At 35.6% G+C, this 24637-nt stretch overlaps 1 protein-coding gene and 1 long non-coding RNA gene across 2 annotated transcripts in view; one reads left to right on the plus strand and one right to left on the minus strand.

The window, feature by feature from the left end:
- Positions 1–7759, minus strand: part of astn2 (astrotactin 2) — an 824937-nt gene extending 817178 nt beyond the window's left edge. Inside the window, exons 1-2 of the mRNA XM_030148576.1 lie at positions 7534–7759; positions 7255–7485 (exon numbers count right to left, since the gene is read on the minus strand). Coding sequence (XP_030004436.1) covers positions 7255–7485; positions 7534–7759 — 457 coding nt within the window. The remainder of the gene's footprint in view (positions 1–7254; positions 7486–7533) is intronic.
- The window catches only part of LOC115429260 (uncharacterized), a 957019-nt gene that overhangs the window by 436067 nt on the left and 496315 nt on the right, over positions 1–24637 (plus strand). The gene's annotated exons all lie outside the window — the stretch shown is intronic.

The following is a 24637-nucleotide window of genomic DNA, read 5'->3' on the forward strand; positions in this document are numbered from 1 at the left end:
TATTAGCAGAATCCCTGACTAACATATGCTTCGCGTTAATGTGGTATTTTAAGATGGAAGTATTTCAGTGAAAAAGAAAACTCCGTCCTACAGCGTGTACATAATACTTTATTTCGGTTGACTCTTCCATCTTGGGGTTTTTTGTCCTCATATTTCCATCCAGAGAGCCAACGTGCCGTTTAGCGTCTTCCATCTTTATGGACTGGTTCTGCTGCCTGTCACTACTGGATCAACTGCCCATTTACACATGCGCAATGCTAACTCTACTTTAACTACTACTGCTACTTTAACTCTACACTGGCTGAGACGTTCAGAGTCATTCTGTGCTGCAGATGGGTTAATAGCGTTAAAATTTTTAATCAGATTAATCATTCATTCATTCATTCACATGTTTATTTCAAACCTGCTACCACAGTTAAACACTTAACAGACAACAACTGGACAGACGGATAAACGCATGGTTTGAAAAGGGGATGGAAGAAGCATTGCTTTTAAAATTCCAACCCCTCACACCACACAATCCATCACAAAACATTTCACATCATGATGATGGATTAATCTGCATTAACACATTAATTTTGACAGCCCTAGTTCTAATACATTTCTATATCATGATAAGCTTAAAATTATGTTTATAATTTGAAATTTTCACCAGAAACTACTAAATTCATTCATTCATATAGCCAGTAAAGTAATAGGTTACTTTTCCATGCGACATAATTTTGACCCCTTGCTTATTTGTATGTTTTAGTATGTAATGTAGTTTATTATGTTATGCTCAACACCAAGATTTATGCCTAAAGCCCTGCTGGGAAGACAGACAACAAGACAGTCCACAGCTGGCTTACATACACGCCAGTCACAGGAACAAAACCCATCTTGCAATTCTCATTTCAAACTTCCATCTTCATCACCAACATCTGCAGCCATTTCCAGCCAGTCTTCACTATTTAAATACTCTTGTAATTTGATACAGTTCTAATCACCACATTGTAAATACATTGAACATTGTACCAGTGCATGTATTTGTAATATTATGTGCTTGTACATTTGTGCAGTGCATGATTGTTAATAAATTTTTGTGCTTTTCATAACGTTTTGTGTTTATATAGACCTGAAATTATTTATTTATTTTTATTTATTTTTTACATATCTGGTCATTTATTGAGGGTGGGTCACTTTTCCATAAGGGGGGTCAGATTTCTATAGTACAAAACTGACTTTCGGGTCACTTTTCCATGGGATTTTTTTCTATCTGACACCATCTCCAATGAAACTCTTCAATGAGCAGCCAAAGGCTATGACATGAACATTTCAGGAGAATCACATACTTTCACCAACTAAGCACAGACAGAATGAAACCCTGTTAAACAGGGTTTTCTTCCTGACACTCTTGCTCTGTCTTTAATATTAATGCTTTTTACTGGTTTCAGTAAGTGCTCTGAGTTGTATCAAACTGTTTTTATTTTTGTTAAGGTATGGATTTTTCAAAAACTGCCATACTGTAGCATGGCTGAAATAAACAGCTCTAATGCTGCTATAGGCAGAAAATTACATAAAACATTTTTTTGCTGAAGTGCTTTGGAGCACATCGCAGAGTGTGTTGAAAAGAGACTCTAATTAACTGTGAATACCCTTCCTCCTAACAGTTAAAAGTTAATATACTGTTATTTTATATAGGAAAGGAAGTAAAGTTCAAGTTGTTGGCATATTTGGTTTTGAAACTTGTGCTTTACTTACAGTGAAGTTTGCACTGGAAAGACTTGTTTACATTCTGCAACTGTTTTGTGCATCAGAGGTTGACTAGTGGTGGATTTTTAAGTCAACATAATAGTTTAGGACAAGAAAAAATAACTGACTTAACAACTGATGTCAATTCTTATACAGTGAGTATATAATAGGGATATTAGGGACATTTTAAATAGTTTCTAAGTTGAAAAATCAAGACAACTTAAGTGGATCCGTTGTGATGTCACTGTTAACATGTGCTCTCCATCTAAACCCCAATAATAATAGTAAAAATATTGACCAACCGTGGAGTGGGTAAATCCCCAGTGTCCTATTATTTATTAACCCGCCCCCTGAAGGAGAAGCAAGGGGTATAGTTTTATGTTCAGTTTGTTTTTTTGTTTGTTTCTCTGCTTGTTAACACTCTAGCAGCAAAACTCTTGGTTGAATTCATACCAAATTGGATTTATAGATACCCGGTGACCCAGAATAGATCTGATTACATTTTGGGAAACGTAGGTCAAAGTTAAAATATTTTATGAATTTTTAAAATCTTTTTTTCCCCCTTTTACTTATATTGGGCAAAATGTCACGTCTGTGGCAGCAAAACTATTGGTTGAATTCATACTAAATTGGGTTTATAGATTGTCAGAGACCCAGAATACATGTCATTACATTTTGAGAAAAGTAGGTCAAAGTTAAAATTTTGTATGAATTTTTCAATCTTTTTTCTTCTCCCATTTACTTATAATGGGAGAAATTTCAAATGTTCATAAAAACATCAATTTTGTTTCAATTTACTTCAAACTTGGCACATACATAGAAGCAACTGATGCATAAACATGATGACATCAGCTGGATCCATGCCAAAATAAGATACAATACATACGAGGGGCGGGGTTTGTTGTGCGTGGCACCACTTGTTTGTTTCTTTGTTTTGTTGTTAACACTTAAGCAGCAAAACCATTGGTTCAATTCAAACCAAATTGGGTTTATAGATTGTCAGTGACCCAGAATAGATGTCATTACCTCCGCCAAGGAGGTTATGTTTTTGCCAGGGTTTGTTTGTCTGTCTGTCTGTTTGTCTGTCCGTTAGTGTGCAACATAACTGAAAAAGTTATGGACAGATTTGGATGAAATTTTCAGGGTTTGTTGGAAATGGGATAAGGAAGAAATGATTAAATTTTGGTGGTGATCGGGGGGGGGGGCACTGATCAGTCTTGGCGGAGGTGTGCGCTCTCCGAGTGCTTCTAGTTACATTTTGGGAAAGGTAGGACAAAGTTCAAATTTTTTATGATTTTTTTTCTTTTTTTTTTTTTTATCTTCCTATTTACTCATAATGGGCAAAATACATGCCAGGGTCGGGGTTTGTTGTCCCTGGCACCTCTTGTTTCATTTGTATTTTTTAACAGATGTTCCCTAACATTTGCAGCAGAAACAGCGCTATAAACAATAAACAGTTCCATGTTTCTATCAAGTGAACCATAAATCTCCTCCCACTGCCACCTCAATAAAAATTACACTTACAAAAAACAGATGTTTAAATGTCTTGAAAAATGGAATAATGAATTATTCATGTTCATTCATAACATATAAATATTAGAAATTGATATAGGAAATTGGATAACCGTTGAAACCAAAACCTCTCAGTCAAATAAGTATGTAAATCTGGATGAATGAACATAAAACTCCTGACCATAAAAGCTGTGACTGATTATCAAACTAACCATAACATTGAGGTTATTCTAGTTGCAATTATTACTTTTTGAGCTAATGTTTTCCCATAGAGTCACTGATTCCACTGTCACTGAAGCCTAAATTCTCCATCAGCCACTATCAAGTTCTGCCAATACCAATAAAATGTCCTATCAGTGTCAATTAATCTGTCAGTTTCCAACACGCCTACAGACAACTTCATAGATCTTATGGATGTGTGTGGCCGAGTGAAAATACAGTACAGATCCAAACCTTCTATGTACATATAGAATGAAAATGTACTTGTGCAAAATGTAGTATGTAATTGAATATTCTATGTATTTGTGATGGTAGAGTACATTGCAAATCTGTATAAATGTGCAGTCAGGCAGTAAACACAACAAAATGACATAAAGTGAAACTGCCAGAATCATAAAAATGATGCTATGTAATTTTTGCCACACATCATTTGTGCAAAGCATGTAAATAAGAAGGTCTCTGTGAACACTTTATTCAACCTTAACCCTTAAAAGACCCACAACTATTATTATCACAACTTCCAAATGATTTTTTTTTCACTTTTTCCAAGTGGTTTATCAACATTTATCATATTATCCTCAGCATTTTGCATTTTTCACTGAAAATCATGTAAATTCTTATATTTAATTCACTGGAGATGTTCATTAAAGCTCAGAGTAAATTCGAAGGTTATTATATCAAAACTGAGAAAACGGAAGAAAAAGTGACTTTGTAAACAAAATATGTCATTAACTCAACATAAAACAAGTGTCTCATTTTGTTGATTTTTATTAATTTTATTTATGAATGTGTTCAATTTACTGCCTATTTTATTACCCTTTTAAATTTGTGTTCAGTTTGTGGCTTATTGTGTTCATGTTATTTATCATTGATTTATTATTAATTTCTGTTCATTTTATTTATCACTCTTGCTCTTTTTATTTGTTTTGTTCCTTATTTTATTTTTAGTTTCATGTTAGTTAATTTCTTTGCTTATTTTTTTCATGTTATTTATTACTTTGTACATTTTTTAAATTGGTTTTCATACATTTTCTTTATCATGTAATATATATAAAAACAAATATATCCATCTACTGGCACTGATCAAACTCCATGGGTTTTATTGGTGAATTAATGTTGTAGAAGATAACGATGTTTCCATGTTCACTACGGAGCCTCTGAAAGTCCAAATGGGTCATATTTGATGACCATGAAAAGATGACAAACCAATTATTTACATGCATTGATAGGATTAATGCTTCAACAGGTATTAAACATTTAAATATTAAAAAAATAATAATAATAATAATTAAATGCCCTTTTTTTTTACTAGTACATAAACTGTATTTGTGTGTTCATTTTCTTTAGCTAAATGAGCCTGGTGCTGTTTCATGAGCACAACATGTCGGTATATAAAAAAAAAAAAAAAAAAAAACCCTGATTGTACATATGCTTTCCTTGTGTGTATCAGATCCACAGAAACTCCTAAAAGCCTCCCTCTCCTCCTGCATCACCAGCATGCAGTCATGCGCTGGAAGGGCGAAGCAGCAAATTTGCTAGCTGGCTGACTGGGAGGACAGAGGGGCCTTTCTCACCAGTCAACGGCTGTCCTTAATGAGAATAGAAAGTGATTTACTAGCTTAATGCTCCAGCCCTCAGCCTGCCTGCCTGCCTTTGCTTTTGCGCAGCCAGTTCAGTCAGCACCACTCCTCATACGGAGAAGGAAATTGAGACCGGGGGAAAGTAAAGTGGAAAAAAAAAAAAGAGGCGATAGCAAAGCCAGTGTCTGAAAACTGTAGTAATGAGACATTCTCATGGATTCACTTAGGCGCCCACATCACTGCTGTTCCACTGGGTACTGCATCCTCTTCATCTCCTCACATCAGGTTTTCTATCATGCTTGGCCTGGACTAATTGTAGAAAACATAAAGCAAATTTCCAACTTTCTCCCTCTTTCTCTTTCATTTGTGTGGGTTATTACATGTACAGTAAGAAACGTCGCTTGTGTGTGTGCTGTACATTCTGCTGCCGCCATGCTCTTCTAGCAATAAAAAAAAAAAAAGCAGCAAAAGGGACAAGTATGAGAACATCAATCATTCACAGGCGCCAGACATAAGTGAAAAAATATGGAAAAAGCTGGGTAAGCACATCCCCAATCAACAGCTAGCTCCTCTTACAAAGCAAATCTTTCTTTCTTTTTTCTTTCATAAGCCAGAGATACCTCCTGCTATTATGCCATGTGTTTACCCAATCAGTGACACCGTGCCCAGAAACCATTCCAAAGCGAGTGGCTTCCAGACGACCTGTCAGACCAGGGTTTTGCTCTTTTGAATCGCTCATTTATCCAGACATGTGTGACGAGCAAACACAAAGAGAAGAAGGGGAGGAGGTGGCCGTGATGGTGGTTAGAAAAGCTGCAACTGCCAAATGTTAACAGTGGTGAACAGTGGAGTCTATTTCAGCCTAGTGAAACTTACACCACCAGTGATGCATGTGCACTGTGAATTATGTGCTCAAGTGAGAATAAAATATCAATTTCATGCATATTTGCAGGACCAAATTGCATTCCTTGATTGGGGTCCCAAACTTAGGGTATGCATGAAATTTAAAATCATAATCATATTTAACCACAAAATAGGAAGACAGACTGAAAAGAAGAAGCAGGAAGAGGGAAGGGAACAGACTGAAACTTAGTTGCTACCTATAAGAGGCAGCAGTGATTTAAGTAAAGACAAGAAAAGAGAGAGAAAAAAAAAAAAACAACTACAAAAAAATACAATAAAATACGTAAGACCTATTAAATGATGAATATAAGAAAAGAAAGCATGAACAGAATATCATATACCACGTTCACACAAATAATACCTCTCTCTTTTCTGCCCAGTTTACTCAATTCTGGTTGTAGTTACTGTTACCATTATAATTATGATAATTATCACCATGGTTGTTACTGTTTGTATAGTTGATACTTTCCCCTTCAACCCCCCCCCCCATCAGGTCCGGCATGGAAATGTGGTTCAACAAAACTCATAATAAACACAGTAGAATATCAAGTGGAGCTTCATATACTTTATGAAAGTTACCCTTGGCAAAGCAAATTTGTTCAGCACCAAAACACAGCCAGACTACCATTCTGCTGTTAGGATGCTGGACAAGACAAATTTAAAAAAAAAAAAAAAAAAAAAAAAAGAGTCGTCTTCTCATCCCCACTCTACCTGGAAACATGGAGACTAAAGTTGGGAGAAAGTGGCAGAATCCTGTCTGGGATTTATTTGAATACAACAGAGAAGAAGAGAAAGATAAAAAAAAAAAAAAAAAAAAGACTAAAACTAAGCATTTAGAAAATAACAAAAACTAATAAAAAAACTAGCAAACCTGCTCAAAAAACTAATTAAAACTAGCTGAATTACAGAAAAAAAAGTCAAAACTAAATAAAACTAAACTATAATGAAAAATCCAAAACTATTAGAACCTTGCTACCTATAGAGGCAGCAATGATTTAAGTAAAGACAAGAAAAGTAAAAGCTGCTTTAGTATTTCACCTGGGTTAGTTATCGCACATGTTGTTTGCTAGTGGAAATCAGTTACGGTACGATTAAAAAAAAAAAAAAAAAAAAAAAAAAAAAAAAAAAAAAAAAACAAGGAAAAGAGCCAGGAAAAGTGATTAAAAAACCCTGATGCATGATTTGGATCTGAGGGTAACAGGACTATTAGTGTTTGGTGGTCCCTGATGGGTGTCTGGATGTGGCTGTCAAAGGGATGTGGGATGTGGGATGGTGGGGGGGGGGGTAGTACCACAGCAGTTCCTCTTACCTAGTGTGAAGTAGGGAAGAGCTGTGTTGTCAAGATCATCCATTACAGAAATTCGTCCAGGTAGGTCTGTTCTAACGAATAACAGGAGTCGGGATTCCCCCCCCCCTCCTCCTCCTCCTGCTCCTCCTCCTCCAGTACCTCCTCCAGGTCCTCCTCCTCCTCCACTGGCAGCACCAGCAGAGACACCTGCTCCGGCGGCAGAGGCAAAAGCAGAGGCTGCGCTCCCCCCTCCTCCCCCTCCTCCCCCTCCTCCTCCTCCTCCCCCTCCTCCTCCTCCACCGACCACGCTCCCGGAGGCTCCGCCGGTGAAGCTGAACTCGTTCTCCCGGAGTACGGGTAGTGTAGACACGGTGACGGTTTTAAGCTCGCACGGTGTCTCCGCGTCTCCGTCTTTGTCCCGGTCCTCTTCCGCAGACGTGGTGGCCGGTCGGACCGTGAGCGTCCCCCCCAGCAGCAGCCCCAGCAGAAGGACGCGGAGGTGCAGCGGCAGCAGCGTCCTCTCCATCCCGCTCCGTGTGTGTGCTCCGCTCGCTTTGACTGGGGCTCATAAGCTGTCCGTTCACTTATAGTACAGTCGCTGCAAAGGAGTCGCGTCCGTCCAGGAGGCGGCAGCACAGGTGTACTGACAATGACATCCTTTAGTCTGCTCACACACACGCAGATGGACGGCCACGCTCCGGGACAACAACAAATCACTTAAACACGTGTCATAGGCGAGAAAAATGTGACGTGGAGTCAGCATGTTATAGACATTATGTGCGACTGACGGTCACGTGGTTCTGTCCCACTGTTTATTATTTACCCAGAATAGAAGACTATCCACAGAGACAAATCCACGCACGGCTTTATACTTCAAATATTAAAAAAAAAAAAAAGATGCTTTAGGAAGATTATGAAAGAGCTGGATAAAGAGGGAAAAAATGAAGTCAGGGGATGGAGGGGATTCCTCTGAATCAGTGTTTAAGATAAGATAAGATGAGATATGAATTTATTTATGTCACCATGAGGAGATATTACAGTTAACAGCAGCAACATACAACAAGTAAACATAGAAAAAGACCAGTAGAAAAACAACAAACAAGTGGTTAGTGGGAACTGTTCTAAAGTCTGATGGCTGTTTACAACTAGTGCATTTATTTCCTCCAATAAAACACTAAAGAAGCAGAAAACTTTCACTTTTTTATTTTTTATGTCTTGTTTTATTTGAATTTCAGGCTTCAGCTGTATATATATACATATATATATATATATATATATATATATATATATATATATATATATGTTGATTGATTGATTATGATTATGATTATGATTATGATTATGAACGAGCTGGACAAAGAGAAAAAAAAAGTCATGCCAGGGGGTTCCTCTGCCTCAGTATTTAAGATAAGATAAGATGAGATATGATTTTATTTATCCCACCACGGGGAGATATTACAGTTAACAGCAGCAACATACAAGTAAACATAGAAAAAGACCAGTAGAAAAACAACAAACAAGTGAAACATGAAATATAAGAGAAAAAAAGAAATATAGTATTTGTATAAATATTTAAATAATTTTAGATTTAAATATTATTTACATATTTACACCGTAGTTGCACATGCACATGGTGTGATATAGGGGGGTGGTTAGTGGGAACTGTTCTAAAGTCTGATGGCTGTTTACAGCTAGTGCATTTATTTCCTCCAATAAAACACTAAAGAAGCAGAAAACTTTCACTTTTTTATGTCTTGTTTTATTTGTATTTCAGACTTTGGTTTTATATATATATATATATATATATATATATATATATATATATATATATATATGTGTGTGTGTGTGTGTGTGTGTGTGTATATATATATATATATATATATATATATATATATATATGTATATGTGGATATGTTAATTGATTAATTGATTTAAGATAAAAATAAGGTGAGACAAGACTTTATTAATCCCACCGTGGGGAAATGTCACAGTTAACAGCAGCAACATACAACAAGCAATTGCAGAGAGAAAAACAGGTAGAAAAACCACACAAGTGAAAATTAAAAATATAGAGAAAAATTAAGTATTTCTATACATATGTATATAAATAAAGAATTTGCATTAAATATTAAATATCATTTACATACTTCAAATATAAAACAGATGCTTTAGGAAGGTTATGAAAGAGCTTGATAAAGAGGATAAAAAATAAGTCAGGGGATGCAGGGGATTCCTCTGCCTCAGTATTTAAGATGAGATAAGGTGAGATATGTCTTTATTTATCCCACCATGGGGAGATATTAAGTTAACAACAGCAACATACAACAAGTAAACATAGAAAAAGACCAATAGAAAAACAACAAACAAATGAAACATGAAATATAAGAGAGAAAAAAAAAGAAATCTGGTATTTATGTAAATATTTAAACAAATTTAGATTTAAATATTATTTACATATTTACACCATAGGTGCACATGCACATGGTGTGATATAGGGGGGTGGTTAATGGGAACTGTTATAAAGTCTGGTGGCTGTTTACAACTAGTGCATTTTTTTTTCTTCCAATAAAACACTAAAGAAGCAGAAAACTTTCACTTTTTTTATGTCTTGTTTTATTTGCCTTTCAGGCTTCAGCTGTATATATTGATTGATTATGATTATGAAAGAGCTGGATAAAGAGAAAAAAAAGTCATGTCAGGGGATGCAGGGGATTCCTCTGCCTCAGTATTTAAGATAAGATGAGATATGACTTTATTTATCCCACCATGGGGAGATATTACAGTTAACAGCAGCAACATACAACAAGTAAACATAGAAAAGACCAGTAGAAAAACACCAAACAAGTGAAACATGAAATATAAGAGGAAAAAAAAAAAAAAGAAATCTGGTATTTATGTAAATATTTAAATAAATTTAGATTTAAATATTATTTACATATTTACACTGTAGGTGCACATGCACATGGTGTGATATAGGGGGGTGGTTAGTGGGAACTGTTCTAAAGTCTGATGGCTGTTTACAACTAGTGCATTTATTTCCTCAAATAAAACACTAAAGAAGCAGAAAACTTTCACTTTTTTATGTCTTATTTTATTTGCATTTCAGGCTTCAGGTGTATACATACATACATACATACATACATACATATATATATATATATATATATATATATATATATATATATATATATATATATATATATATATATATATATATATATATATATATATATGTGGATATGTTGATTGATAATGATTATGAAAGAGCTGGATAAGAGAAAAAAAAAGTCATGTCAGGGGATGCAGGGGGTTCCTCTGCCTCAGTATTTAAGAGAAGATAAAATGAGATATGATTTGATTTATCCCACCATGGGGACATATTACAGTTAACAGCAGCAAAATACAAGTAAACATAAAAAAAAAAAAGATAAGTAAAAAACAACAAACAAATGAAACATGAAGTATAAGAGAAAAAAAAGAAATCTGGTATTCATGTAAATATTTATATAAATTTAGATTTAAATATTATTTACATATTTACACCGTAGGTGCACATGCACATGGTGTGAGATAGGGGGGTGGTTAGTGGGAACTGTAATAAAGTCTGGTGGCTGTTTACAACTAGTGCATTTTTTTTCTTCCAATAAAACACTAAAGAAGCAGAAAACTTTCACTTTTTTATGTCTTATTTTATTTGCATTTTAGGCTTCGGTTATATATATGTATATGTGGATATGTTGATTGATTGATTGATTGATTTAAGATAGAAATAAGGTGAGACAAGACTTTACTTATCCCACCATGGGGAAATTTCACAGTTAACAGCAGCAACATACAACAAGCAATCGCAGAGAGAAAGACAGGTAGAAAAACCACACAAGTGAAAATTAAAAATATAGAGAAAAATAAGCATTTCTATACATATGTATATAAATAAAGAATTTGAATTAATATTAAATATCATTTACATATTTACACAGCTGTGTGATGGCTGCTATAATCTCTTGTATTTACACGTAAATACAAGAGATTATAGCCATACAGTTAATTTCTATCTCGAGTCCCACTGACAGGTGAAAAAGAAAAGAAAAAAAACCTTGCAAATAACATAATACCATAACTGAACAAAGACGTACAAAAAGAAAAACAAACAACAACACATAGTGCACACAAACAGACAAAAGCTGGAGGACCAAGGTAAACCACCAAGTATTAATTGGTTAAGGTTTGCACATGATTATATTGCAAATTGTTTTATGTTAATAAAAAGTTATGACCAAAATGGTTATGTCAAGGTCTACAAAAACAGACTGGCTTTATGTGAGGATGAATGGAGTTTATCGACCCACTGAGAAAAGACTTTAAGTAAAAGATCGAACAGTTCCACTGTTGATACCTCCTCAAGTATCTATGGTTTGTCCGAAAGGTCGCTAGAAGTTGCTGAATGATGTCATCACCTAATTTGCATAATTAGAAATGTGCGTGTAATTATAATGAACAGTGTAGGAAAGAGGGATAACATTGTGTTAGAGACAGAAAAGTGAGTATAAAAGCACCCAAAATGTTTAGAAGTACTAATGAATTATACTTTTTTTTTTATGTCCCAATTCCAACCCTCCTGTGTTCAGGCTTGGGAACTGGCTGCAGTACCATCTAGTTTCAAGTTTCCAAGCACATTTAAAAAGTTGTTAAATTTGTTATCAGGTGTTTTTTGAAAAATATAGCCATTAGGGTAGTCTGAAAAGTTGCTCTATCCAGCAACAAAAGTGCTAAATTAGCATCAATGAGCATTGCTATTGTAACATTGATTGAAGTTAGACTCATGGATGTGTTTGTTCTCCCTGTATTGTTGTTGTTTAGATTAAGATCTTTTTCTTTTTTTTATAGGATTAACTTTTTCCCAATTTTTATGCCTAGTTTGTGTTAATGTAATGTTCAGTAACAAAAGGTGCACATTTAAAGATAGACTTCTTTTTTATTCAGAGTTAATTAAACAGTATAACAGGCTTTTATCAGTCTGTCTTCTTATTTGCTTACAAAATATGAATATGAATATGAATATGAACGATGATCTGAGTGAATGTTTTTAGATCAACATTAGCAAGGTCTTTAAGCATTCAGTGTTCCCAAGGCTCAGACAGAGGAAGTGAAGATATGAATGTTACCTGAACTGACAAATGAGTTTGGCCTTCACACAGGTGTATATGGTGAAATTAGTGTTAATTCAGGGTTAAGGTTATAATAGAGAATGGCTGAGGTTAATACATGTGAATTAGACTTACTTTTTATAAGAGTTTATGCTGTCCTTGTTTAAAATGTGGCTAAAACACAACCTATGGTAGTGTCTATGTTCAACATGTTTGAAATACAACCTGAGCTTCATCAGTTTAATCATTAACCCTAAACCTAGGATGATCTGGTGGATGTTAGAGATCAGTTCTGGTCAAGGTTAGACTGAAAATCTAATCTAGTTTTCATTTAGTTTAGTTTGGAACATGAGCAGAAATCCTGCCAAATCACATGAGCTGTTACTGTCCATAAGGAGTTACAATGATATTTGATTACTGACATATAAAAGTATAAAAATTAAACTCTGCCACTGTGTAAAATTATCTGTAAAAATGACAATAATTGTCTTTAAGACGTTGTGATGCAGAAGAACTATTTCAATCACTTTTGCTTTTGGAGTCTGGTTGCTTCTTTGTTTTTACAAGTACATTTTTAAAAAGACAAAAGCCCTCCCTGTAGATCCGCTCCTGCCATAAACCGATGCACAAAAGCCACAAGCTGATGTATAAAAACGCACCGCAAGGCAGGAAATGAAAATCTTTGACACCTCACCTTTTGCAGACAAATGAAACATCCAGCTGGGACTCAGAGTAATGTGTGTGTGTATGAATTTAGTGCAAACCCTGGACAGATGACAGGGTTATCTTACCCCAAACTATCTTTTAATATCTAGACATCACGTTTTTTTTTTTTTTAATTGCTTGTTCTCATGATTTTGGGATGTTTACTTGTGTATCATTTCATTTTACTTTGAGGACTTCTCTGTGTGTATATCCTGATGCTTCTGACCAGAATGTGTTGAATGTTCTTGTTCCTTCTTTCCTGTTTTACCTGTCTCAACTATCAATATTTAATTAAAGTCGAATATTTTTTTCATCTTTCCTTTCCTTACACCAATTTTAGTGTTATAACCTAATGGCCGTGAACATATAAAAGCGCAGTTGAACATTAAAGCTTCAGGCCAATAAGAATTAAACTATAAAAAAAAACTATAAAATATCACTCTGCAGATAGATGAGGATCCTGTTTTTACATTCACTATTGCCTTTAAATTGCTATAAAAACATCAGGTTGCATAAGCACTACTTGTGCCTGCCCTCCTAATTTTGTAAATGTGGCCTCTGGTCCTCAATTTATCTCGTGAAGTGCTATCCACCCTAAAATAAATTATCAGAGGCTGGGGGTGGGGGAGATGCAGGTGGGGCATGACAACTGGCAGGAAAAAAAACAGGAGAAAAAAGAGAAAAATGTTGACAATGATTCAGTGAGTAAAGTCCTGCAGGTGCCTAATGAAATACAGTATTTCTAATAAAAACATCTGAAATCTGCTTACAAGAAATTAATCCATCTTAGATTTGCATCAAGTTAATCTGCATGATTTTATATTCTCTTTTTCCTGCTGTGTGCACAAAAATCCTGTGAATTATATTTGCATAGTGACATATTTGATCATACTTATTATTTATCACCATTCTGGTGTGAACATATTGCATGCTAAAAAAACAAATAAATAAAAAAACCCAAACACACTCTCAAGAGTAATTTGGAAAAAACACACAGTGCCATTTTCTGTCCATGGTGCTGAAATAGTCACATGGTCCTTCTCTGTGGTGCTCTCCATGGTGCTGAACATCCACTCGCAGCGTCTGTCCTAGTACTCACACTTCTTGCAGTTGTGGTTAAGTGGCCATTTACATGCTACCCAGTAAATAGTAGCAAATTTTTTTTATTTTTTATTTTCCCTGGACTATGATTACAGCTCCATTGATTAGACGCACTAAGTGACTACAACAAGCAAACCGTGTCATTTGCACATAAACCACGGATACTCGTCAGTCGTTCACCTCTGAGTCTGGTGTTTAATTCAGTGGCTAAACGTGCCTGCGCTTAGTGAACCCCTGAAATGAGGCCCATTCACAGGAAAGCGTGGATGTTAATGACGGACTTGTCCTGTCCCAAACATTGGTACTTTTTCCCATGTTTTTATCTGAAGAGAATGCTCAAGCCAGTAACATTCACTAAGTTTGGAAAAGCAGTTCAGTGTAGGTCAGTGTTTTTCAGCCTTGGGGTTGGGACCCCACGTGGGGTCGCATGGAATTCAAATTGGGTCGCCTTAAATTTCTAGTAATTGATAAAAAATTAAAACTTACTAATAAAAATTTACATTTGATAGCCTAAATGTTGCCTAAAATTAACGTTTATTTGCAACATATTGTAGCAAACTATTACACGATCAAAAACAAATTAATTTTAGCAAATAAAATGTCTCTGTTTTGAATATCTGAGGTCACCTGAAATTTCTAATCATTTTATAAAAAAAAAAAAAAGAAAAATTAAAACTTACTAATAAAAATTTACATTATATACCATACCATACCATACCAACTTTATTTATAAAGCACTTTAAGAACTTTACAGCTGCCCAAAGTGCCGTACACCAAACATAAAACAAGGGATTAAATAAGTAAATAAAACTAGTGATAACACAGGGTGTTAAGCGGGCTAAGAACAACAAAATACAACCATCATAAAAACAAGACAAATTAAAATCTGTTAAAAACAGCTTAAAAAAAGGGGAGGGGGGCGTTATTTGTGTCCTTATAGTTTCAACTTTGCTTACAAAGAATGAAAGAAACTTCTCACATGTTTCAGAAGAATGCTCTAAGCACACAGGCTTAAGGACATTTAAAGCCGAGTCAATAGTCTTAAAAAGCACACGAGGGTTATGACGATTATTTGTAACAATCTCAGAGAAATACCTCGTTCTTGATAATTTTACAGTTGATTGATAATGGCGCCAGCTTTCTCTTAGAATTTGAAAAGACACTTCCAGTTTATCTTTTTTCCATTTGCGCTCAGCTCATCTGTATTGGTCTAAATGTACATATAGTCTAAATGTCGTCTAAAATTAATGTTTATTTGCAACACAGTATACCAAACTATTACACGATCAAAAACAAATTAATTTTAGCCAAAAAAAAAAGTCTCTGTTTTGAATGTCTGGGGTCACCAGAAATTTGTGATGTTAAAATGGGGTCACGAGACAAAAAAGGTTGGGAACCACTGGTGTAGGTCCATTGTGTTTGGCTCCTTCTGTCAGCTACTAAGGTACATTCATTTCATTTTTTTGGGAAATGAATATGTAAATATGCAACTGAGCAAGTGTTTCACTTTGGCTGCTTTAAACCTAACGCAAGGTTGCAATTACAAAAAAAGTTTTTAGTGCTTAGTTTACAAATACTGCCAATGTGAGCAGTGGGACTTTTGTGCTTATGTTGAAAGGAATTGCTGAGAAACATTCAGTCCCAGTGTCTTGAATAGTCTTTTTCTACTGTAGTAAATCATTCAAACACTAGAACTGTCATAAATTGAGCTCCTGTTTACATAACATGCTCTGTTTATTTTCTGCAGATTGGTTTATCAAATATTGTCTTATAAAATATTAATTCCAAGAGACAATGTCCGGGAGGATTTTCTAAAAGTGTGTCTCTATTATTCGGGCACTTCTTTCAATTATCTATTGACTCCTAATAAAAAAAGAAAGTCAGACGAAAGATGCCACCAATAATTTATGCCTCTACCAGTTAACAAGCTGTCATCAGTCACCAATATTGAGCTGGTAACACTTGTTGACACGTGAAATATGTGTCCTTCATTGTACCTTCATAACCTTTTCTTGTGTGGCTTTCTCATCATTTTAGAGCCTGTAAGACACAAGGAAGAAATGTTACAAGGTAAACAAAGAGATGAGACAAACGAGACAATCCCCCGTGGATCTGATTACATATTCAGTCCATCTTTGTGGTGGTGAAACACTCCAAACCACTGTTGGAGGCCCTGCTCAGACCTGGCTTTAACATCCATCCTGGCAAATCCAATCACATACAGACAGCTGAAATGAAAACTCTGTACACACTCAGGATGCATTTTTGTTCTGTCACAAAGGACAGCGTGGGGAAGGTGGTTGAGGATGCACATTTAAGTGTTTTAAAGACATCTGAAATGTTCGAAAAGCTCACAGATACAACGGAACAATGCTCAGACTATTTTCAGTGTGAGGAAATTCAGTATCCACAGTTTACTTAAGCCAATAGAAATTCATCAGGATGTTTTAAGCACTTGAAATTTACATTATTGTTGAAGTGTCATACAAGCCAATAAAAATAAACAGAAGGGTCAAAGTCATTCTCTATATTTAAGATGTATTGATTGCTTCAGTTCATGCAGTGAGTAATAAGCCAAAAACAATCCACCTTAAAAGCTTTTATGCCATTGATAACCCTCAAGCAGCACAGAGAGTTAAAAGTGCCAAGAAACTCTGATGTGAAGTGAAATTACTATGGTTAAGGTTTTAGATCAATTTTTTTGCACATTAAGAGGGGAAATCAGATTTGATTAAAGTGATCTCGAGACACATCATCTAACGCCAGACAAAGTTAAAAATGGTCAGTTTTGTTTGGACTTTTAAGGACAGATGTTAATTCAAGTTCTGAACAGGTTTCTCTGGGGAATCAGCTTGAGAAATCAACAATTTAAAGACTGAAATCTAGTTCAAGTCAACTCTGAAAAGTTATGATGATGATTATTATTATTATTTTTTTTTTTTTTTACATTATATCATATTTAAAATTAGACTGTCTTACACTAGTAGTTAAATAATAGTATGCTGTAAATATCAGAATATTATTAGTATATAATGACACCCTAACACTCATGCACTGGCAACTTTTTTCATAGTTCTTATCATTTAAATAATTTCAAGTCTATGCACAACCACAGATTGGATATAAAGATGGAAAAGTTTTATTATTATACTTTAGTACAGTGGTTCCCAACCTTTTTTGGCTCATGACCCCATTTTAACATCACAAACTTCTGGCAACCCCAGACATTCAAAACAGAGATGGGTTTTTTTTTGGCTAAAATTAATTTATTTTTGATCGTGTAATAGTTTACTATACTATGTTGCAAATAAATGTTAATATTAGACAACATTTAGTCTATATAATGTATATTATTATGGACGGAGGCAGAAAAGCCGGGTGTAGATTACTGCAAAAAGTGAGGATTTTATTTTTCTTGGTCAGGATATGTACAGTCAGTCCAGCTTTACAAGGCTGACAATTAATACTGAACAAACAGTAACTCAAACTATGAATTATGAAAGAGCTGCAGCATCTGAAACCAACCCCAATGAACATTTGAAAGATAAACAGTACCACAATGCTTGAGTTTCAGCTTCAGAGTTTGTCATGTCTTTTATGGATTGTCGTCTCTCTCAACTCACCATATATTTTTTATTTGTAAGTTGTTTTTTTTTTTTTTTTTTTTTTTATCAATTACTTGAAATTTCAGGTGACCCCATTTGAATTCCAGGCGACCCCACGTGGGGTCCCAACCTCAAGGTTGAAAAACACTGCTTTAATAGGTCTTCAAACGTGAAGCCAAAGCATCTTTATCTCCCCCTGCTGGCTGGATGCGGTTCAGATCACATATCTCACCCACCTCTATGTTGACCAATGAGATCTTGGCAAAAATACAAACTCACAGTAGAGTTCCAATAAATATTATCCAAAATTTATTTCAGCCACTTTATGTCTGTGTTCAAATTGTCATCTTTCTGAAAAGTTTGTCATTTGGTGGTAGATTAAAAAAATGGTACATTAACAGCTGTAATGACCAATCACGGCCCAGAATCCATCTTCATTTACACTTGTATGTCTAAAAATTTAAATTACACCCAGAATAATATTACTTATCTGTGTATCGTCACCTGCGTTATGTATGTTAGAAGATGAAATTACATTTAAAGTTCCCCCAACTTCATTATTTAATCCATACTTTGAACTGACCAAAAAAAAAAAACATCATCAAAGTGACAAAGCCTCAGTTTCACCTCACTACAGTCATTTGCATTTGGGCAATTTTGGTCTTTTGCCTCTTGCTTTAATTTGACATTTTATTCTGTCTGTCATAATGATTTCCTGATAGAATAGTTGGCTACAAAGATTAGCCTAAAGGGCAAATCTGACAAGCTTCGCTGTCCTCTTTGTGAAAGTGCTGACACTATGGGGAGATCCAGCGTGGGCCCACGAGCATATGCCGTCTTTTGCAGACATGACCTCTTTCACTGATAGATTTCATTGAACACTGTCTGTCTTTAATGGGCAAACAGTAACAAGACATCAAATAAGATTGATTGATGTTGGTGTGTGCAATGAGGTGGTGGAGAGCTCCAAGATGGAACTCAAACAAGGGTATGCAAAGGAAAACTGCACTGTTATTAGCTCATGGAGAGCTTTTAAACAGTCGGCGGTTGGTTATACGAGATTTATTGCTCAGGAAATTGCTTCGACCCGAATGCCGAGGCAGCTTCTGACTCTCCCAAAATTGAATTTGATAGACAACAAGCTAATGTCCACTGCACCTAGACAGTGATGGTTAAACAGATTTCTGGGGCATAATGAGCGAAGGGCCTGACCTTTTCCCTTCCCTGCTTTCTTCAGCAAGACTGGGAGAGTGTTGTTTGATGTCAGCAAATGATTGAGAATTCCCTCTTGCGCTCTTTCCTTTGACTTAGGTGTGAACAGTAGACTTGCATAAATCGCATTTAGAAACCTTCATTTACCTGACTTAACCCATAAAGACCCAGTGCTAGTTTTGTGGCAGTTCCAAAATCTTTTTTTTTCTCTATATTTAACTTTTCTTAAGTGATTTATTTATTATACAGCTAAAATTTACTTAGGAGGTCAAATGAGCGGCCATTTTTGTCAAAAAAAAAAAAAGTTGTAAGAAATGCATAGAACTGTGTTGAAATAATGCTAATCCATTTGTGCACAGACGACTGATATTATTTGACAGTGGAAGCTATATTTTCAGAAACATTGGATTTTGAATAGCATGTGTATGTGAAAACTTTTGCTGGTGGACGGACGTGACATTACCCATGATGATCTGGTCAGTACCAGTACTTTATTAGTCATAAACTTATATACTTACTATTGCTAATTCTCCTCTTATTCATAAATGTTAGTATTGTGGATGTAAAACAATAACAGCTGACACAAAAACACAAAATGTGGCAGTGGACGGATGTGACATGGTTTTTCCGGATCCCATCATACTGATGCTCGGCAGCCATGTCACCGTTTCCACAAATGATCCCTGTGCAAAAACTAGGATCATAATTATTTATTGTATAGTTTATCATCATACTACAGAGTAAATAACAATATAGAATTGTTAGTTCTTTATAAAAATGCTTATTATTAGAAAACTGTTGATTTAAAAAGTGACGTGTGACATTCTTAATGTATGTATTGGCGTAACATAAGCAGGATGGATCAGCACCATACTCCATATTGCAACCTGTAAAAATAAAACGTGAAATGTAGAATGTAATCTTGTAAGAAAAATTGGGGAATCTAAAAGAATAGAATATTTGTTTTCAGGTAAATTCAGTTCAAATATAACTTGGCCATTTGTGACATGAAAATATAGCGTTGATTGTGATGAAATTGGACATTTTTGACCTGAAAACATAGTTCATATGACCATCAACATGTTGCAAAAGAACTGAAATCCTGTAAATTTGCATAACTTGCATTTACCAACACAAAGTTTCTTTGGAAAATTCACTTATATTGATTTCTTATGCACAAAGACATAAATAAGACCTCTAAGCAAATTTTAGCCGTATAATATTATCCTCTGTATTTTGCATTTTTTGAGTGAACATCAGGTACAGTCTACTCTCGTTATACCGCCAACTTCCGTTCACGGCCAAATTGGCGGTATAGCGAAAATGGCGTTACAACGGGTTGCGTCCATAATGTGCATGTCTTTACTATATGATGTCTATGCTGCCTCCGTTAACCCGTTCTAATTGTGTTTCTAAATAAATCTTGATTCTGTTATGTTGTAAGGGATCATTTAAAGTGGGGAAACATTTTAAGCATTATTATACCGTGTCGGGAAATGACACCCCATCATCTTGAGGCTTTGGCTTAATCCCACGTCCTCTTCCCGACATCCTGACCTACTGAGTGTTCTGCGATAAATGAACGTTTGCCGTTCCGTAGACCTACTCGTAGCTTGTCGCAATCAGCGTCTGGCGCGTTTGTTTCAGTGCGTTGTTAAAATTTATGTGTACTCGATGGCAATCATGCTGGCGGTATAACGGTCGGGAAATCAATGGTATAAGTGTTGTTTGTGCATGGAACTGGGCTGGCGGATGGCGATAGGCGGAAATGGCGGTAGCTAATGGAATAATGCATTGGGGATTTTTGTGCAATGGTTTTGGTCGGCGGTGAGCGAAAATGTTTGGCGAAAATGGCGGTTTAACGAGAGTAGACTGTATTTTCCTATATTTAATTTGCAGGTCATGTAGATGTTCATAAACGCACAGATTAAAGTTGAGGGTTGTTATATTAAAAACAGAGAAAACTGAAGAAAAAGTTACTATTTCAGTCAAATATATCATTAACTGAACATAAAAACAAGTGTGTCCATCCACTGTCATTGATCAAACTCCATGGGTTTTACTGGTGAATCAATGTTGTAGAAAATGACGGTGTTTCCGCGGTAACTACGGAGCCTCTGAACGTCCAAATGGGTCATATCTGGTGACCATGAGAAGATGACAAACTGCATTTTACGCCAATTATTTACATGTATTGATAGGATTAGTGGATCAATGGGTATTAAACAGTTTACATAAGTAGATGGTTTGGGTCATCGGTGGCTGTTTGGGTCTTTATGGGTTAAAGGCATAAGAAAAGATTAAAAACAAAATCCAGTGACCAACTGTGTTTTGTTGATATAAACACATTTAGATTTTGATATCTGCAGAGGATGTTTACACACTGTTACATTCCTGTTGTTTTTATTACGCTTTTAAACATTTGGTTGCCAACTGATTTCCAGTCCATAGTGGCCAGTCATGATGTCCATTCATTTCAATAGTAGATAGATGTGGACTGTAGACAGCACAGTCCAGCATCAACACTCTGTGACTTTAAAATCTGATGGAACTGGTGCAGAATGAGGTCTGGCATAGTCGTGTGCTGCAGGTTTAAGATGTTGACTCAATCTAATTTTTCTGCAAAATTCCGCATCTAAGGTTCTTTCACACATGTGCAGATCAGTCATGTGGATGCTAATGCAGCCCCAGACCACCACAGATGCTTCTTTTGCACCTTTCACTGACCACAGTCTGGATGGGCTTTTTCATCGTGGTAGCGTGACAGTTTTTCATGCGATGCCGCCTCATGGCTCACAGGTCACACATTATTCAGTGATTTCTGCCCTTGGCATTTAGACTCTGAGATTTCCTTGGACTCCTTCAATCTTTGCACACTATCATGAACTGTAAGAGACAAATATAATTTTATTTAACTGATTAAAAAGTTGAAAGTGTTGAGTCTTGACCCATCCTTATTGAGACTAAACTTTAATCATGGTCGATGCCGCATTTAATGTCCAATCATGACTCTTCACCTGAATCTGAAACACTGATACAGGTAAATTCTGTTTAAAAAATGCTGTTGAATCTTTGTTTCATTGTGTTGCAGGCATCAAAGTTTATATTTTATATTTGCATTACACAATAAAGTTGACCAGCAAAAACTTAAAATTCTTAAGAAGCAAATTATCAAGTAAATGATGATGTTTTTATTATATTTCAGAAAATGCCTCAACTTTTATGGAAATGAAGTCTGCAAATAAGCAAAAATGAAAAGCTCATTTGGACTGTAAAACAATATGAATAACACATTGTTTTCCCTCCTCTGTTTTTACTAAGACACCTTTCTGCTAAGTTGCAAATCTGTTGCATCTGTTGATGTTCAGCATCTGTAAATGTGTTACTCTCCAGCCAGCAACATTTTAACCCATAAAGACCCAGTGCTACTTTTGTGGTAGTTCTAAAATAGATTTTCCTCTATATTTAATTTTTCTTAATCTCCTGAGACCTAGCTATGGGTTTTCTGTCCACATTTATGGTCAAGAGTTTCACAGCTTTATACAAAAACAAAAAAAGAAAAGAAAACTGTCCACCACAAAGGACATTCCATAAAAATTTTAAAAACTGCATCTGAAAAAAACTGTTGCATCATGATGTTTCCAATATAGGCACTTATTTAATAAAAAACAAAAAAAGCTTTTACTTTGCTGACATTTCCTGGGTCTTAGGAGGTTAAGTGATTTATCACCATTTATTATGTAGTGTTTTTTTTTTTTTTTTTTTTTTTTTGTGAATATCAGGTAGTTTCCTGTATTTAATTCACTGATCATGTAGATGTTCATAAAAGCTCAGATTAAAATTGGGGGTAAATGTATCAGAAAGAGAAAACTGAAGAAAAAGTGACTTTTTCAGTGAAGATATCATTACCTGAACATAAAACAAGTATTTATCCACTGTCATTGATTGTAGAAGATGACAGTGTTTCCATATTCACTATGGAGCCTCTGAACGTCCTAATGGGTCATGTCTGATGACCATGAAAAGATGACAAACTGCATTTTACACCAATTATTTACATGTATTGATAGAATTAGTGGATCAACAGTAGGGTGGTTCAAAAAAAATTTTTTAAGATTGTCTGGATTAGAACCTTGCATTTGGTTCCATATCTGGCCAAATTACTTCAATCCAAATTTTATGCAAATTAATTAATATTTAGAGGTTGCACAAGACACGTGAAGATTGCTCTATACACTATACAGGGTGAGTCAGAAAAAACGCTCTTTCCATTTAAAGAAATTGTACTGCTAAAACGGAAACACTGATTGTTCTTTTGACCATACAGTCATATTGATGTGGTTATTGAGCATGTCTGGTGATGTAGTCATAGATTTATTGCATTGCATAAGAGAGAGAAGGTCCATTGTTTATTGGACACTGAAATACCTGCCAACACAATGTATGCCACAGTGAACAAACTTGAAATTGACAACAATTACAGGAGTCGGGGCTTTGCTTTCACACTCAGGACATAGGCCTACATGACAGTGCCCAGGGAGTTTTCATCATGGCAAGACCACAGCGATTGCAGGTATTATTTCCTCATCGAGTTGTCTGTTTGGGTCAGGAGAGAGAGTGGCCACCTAGATCCCCGGACTTGACCCCCCTTGATTTTTTCTTGTGGGGGTATCTTAAAAACCGTGTGTATCAGACTGTTCCACAAACTCTTCAGGAACTCCGAAATCGCATCACGGCTGAAATCCAAGCCCTACGACGAACACGAATGGCGAGAAGAGCTGTGTTAGAGATGCGACAACGAGCACAGATTTGCATCAATCTGAATGGTAGCCAGGTTGAAGGTCGTGCCGGACGACTTCGTTGAGACAAAACATTTTGATGGCGAGTAAACATGCTGTAATGGTTGACAATTTCAATTTCATTCACGGTGGCATAAACTGTGTTGGCAGATATTTCGGTGCACAATAAACAATGGACATTCCCTCTGTTATGCTATGCCATAAATCAATGATTCAATTGCCAGACATGCTCAATAACCACATCAATATGACTGTATAATCAAAAGAAAAATAAGCATTTCCATTTCAGTGGTACAATTTCTTTAAATGAAAAGAGCGTTTTTTCTGACTCACCCTGTAACATAACTAGCCAACTGAATAAGGCATATTAGAATAATTTGTAATTTTATTCTCAAAATCAAACTGCAACTCGCATAAAAATGTTACTTAGAAAGTCCAGCAACCACTGTTGCTTTATTGAAATTCCAAAAAATGTTCCTGTGTTCTTTGACAACTTGGACCAAGTACTGTTTGTGATCTTCATTTTTTGTTCGGCTACAGTTGAAGTCCTGAATAAGCTTCACCCCTCTTTCAGCAACATCAATGACAACTTTTCTGGAATGCACAATTTTATCATCCTTCTGAAAGTCTTCATCATCAGCCCAGTCTTTTGGAGGAATTCTTAAGAATGTTTGCGGCAGATCCAAAGTTTCAAAGAAACGCATCGTGCTGGCGGTGACAAAATCACTGATCTGCTTCCCTTCATAATCTGATGGATTAAGGGCATCACAACATTTTAGTACAGGGGTGTCAAACTCATTTTAGTTCAGGGGCCACATTAAGCCCAAATTGATCT

This window comes from Sphaeramia orbicularis, chromosome 12 (genome assembly GCF_902148855.1).
Source record: "Sphaeramia orbicularis chromosome 12, fSphaOr1.1, whole genome shotgun sequence".
Taxonomy (NCBI): Eukaryota; Metazoa; Chordata; class Actinopteri; order Kurtiformes; family Apogonidae; genus Sphaeramia; species Sphaeramia orbicularis.